This window comes from Sphaeroforma arctica, assembly GCF_001186125.1.
Source record: "Sphaeroforma arctica JP610 unplaced genomic scaffold supercont1.12310, whole genome shotgun sequence".
Lineage (NCBI taxonomy): Eukaryota > Ichthyosporea > Ichthyophonida > Sphaeroforma > Sphaeroforma arctica.
Genome location: NW_014028248.1, coordinates 1 through 745, shown reverse-complemented (window position 1 = coordinate 745; position 745 = coordinate 1). Strand labels below are relative to the sequence as shown.

The 745-nt window shown below is 44.0% G+C and overlaps 1 protein-coding gene across 1 annotated transcript; it reads right to left on the bottom strand.

Annotated features, from left to right (window-relative positions):
* Window positions 1-73: 73 nt before the first annotated feature.
* SARC_17837 (hypothetical protein) lies at window positions 74-259 on the bottom strand (the record flags this gene model as incomplete). Its single annotated transcript, XM_014288078.1, has 1 exon — window positions 74-259. A coding segment is annotated over one exon (186 nt), but the record flags the coding sequence as incomplete, so codon positions are not given.
* Between the last annotated feature and the right edge of the window lie 486 nt (window positions 260-745).

Sequence of the window (745 nt, the reverse complement as noted above, 5' to 3'; positions counted from 1 at the left end):
AATACATACATACATACATATTTATATATATATATATATCACCCTAAAAAAACAGCATAGTCTACGCACATACCTCATTCCTGTGCAGCACTCCGAAGTCCGCCAGACGTAGCGGCAGCTCTCTCCATGAGCGTGTGCGTGACTTAAACATGAGCGCGTGTCCAGGGCAGTTCATTGGCTTGAGAGCGTATGTGACATTCTCGTCCTGGTGACCGCCGCAGGTGAACATATTGTCCTGGTAATGATCCCAGTGACCAGACTTTGGTACACAAAACAAAAACAAGTGTGCGTTAGTGTCGATACAGTTAAGGTTAACAAAATGTTCGGTACCGGGTTCAGTCTCAAGGGCTTGTCGGATGTGCTCGCCCTTGTCACAGCCACAGACAGTGCCCAGTATGTAGTGAACGACATACCATATACTTGACAATACCCAGTGCCCAATATGGTAGAGCAATATGCACTTTCGCGGTGTTGGTCGTGTTCTTGAGTATTTTGCCCTCTGCACACACACATACACATGCTCCTAATTGTGCACATCGACGCAGAAAGATATGCACAGACGCTACACACATCTTTTGAACATATTCGGGGTTATGAGCTCGTCATAGCCACATGTGACACACTATTTAGGAATAAGCCCACATGTGCGTTGCCTTTATTTACAAACAAACATACTTTGCTAGCACACATCTATATACAAAAGTGTATATATATATATATATGTGTGTGTGTGTGTGTGTGTGTG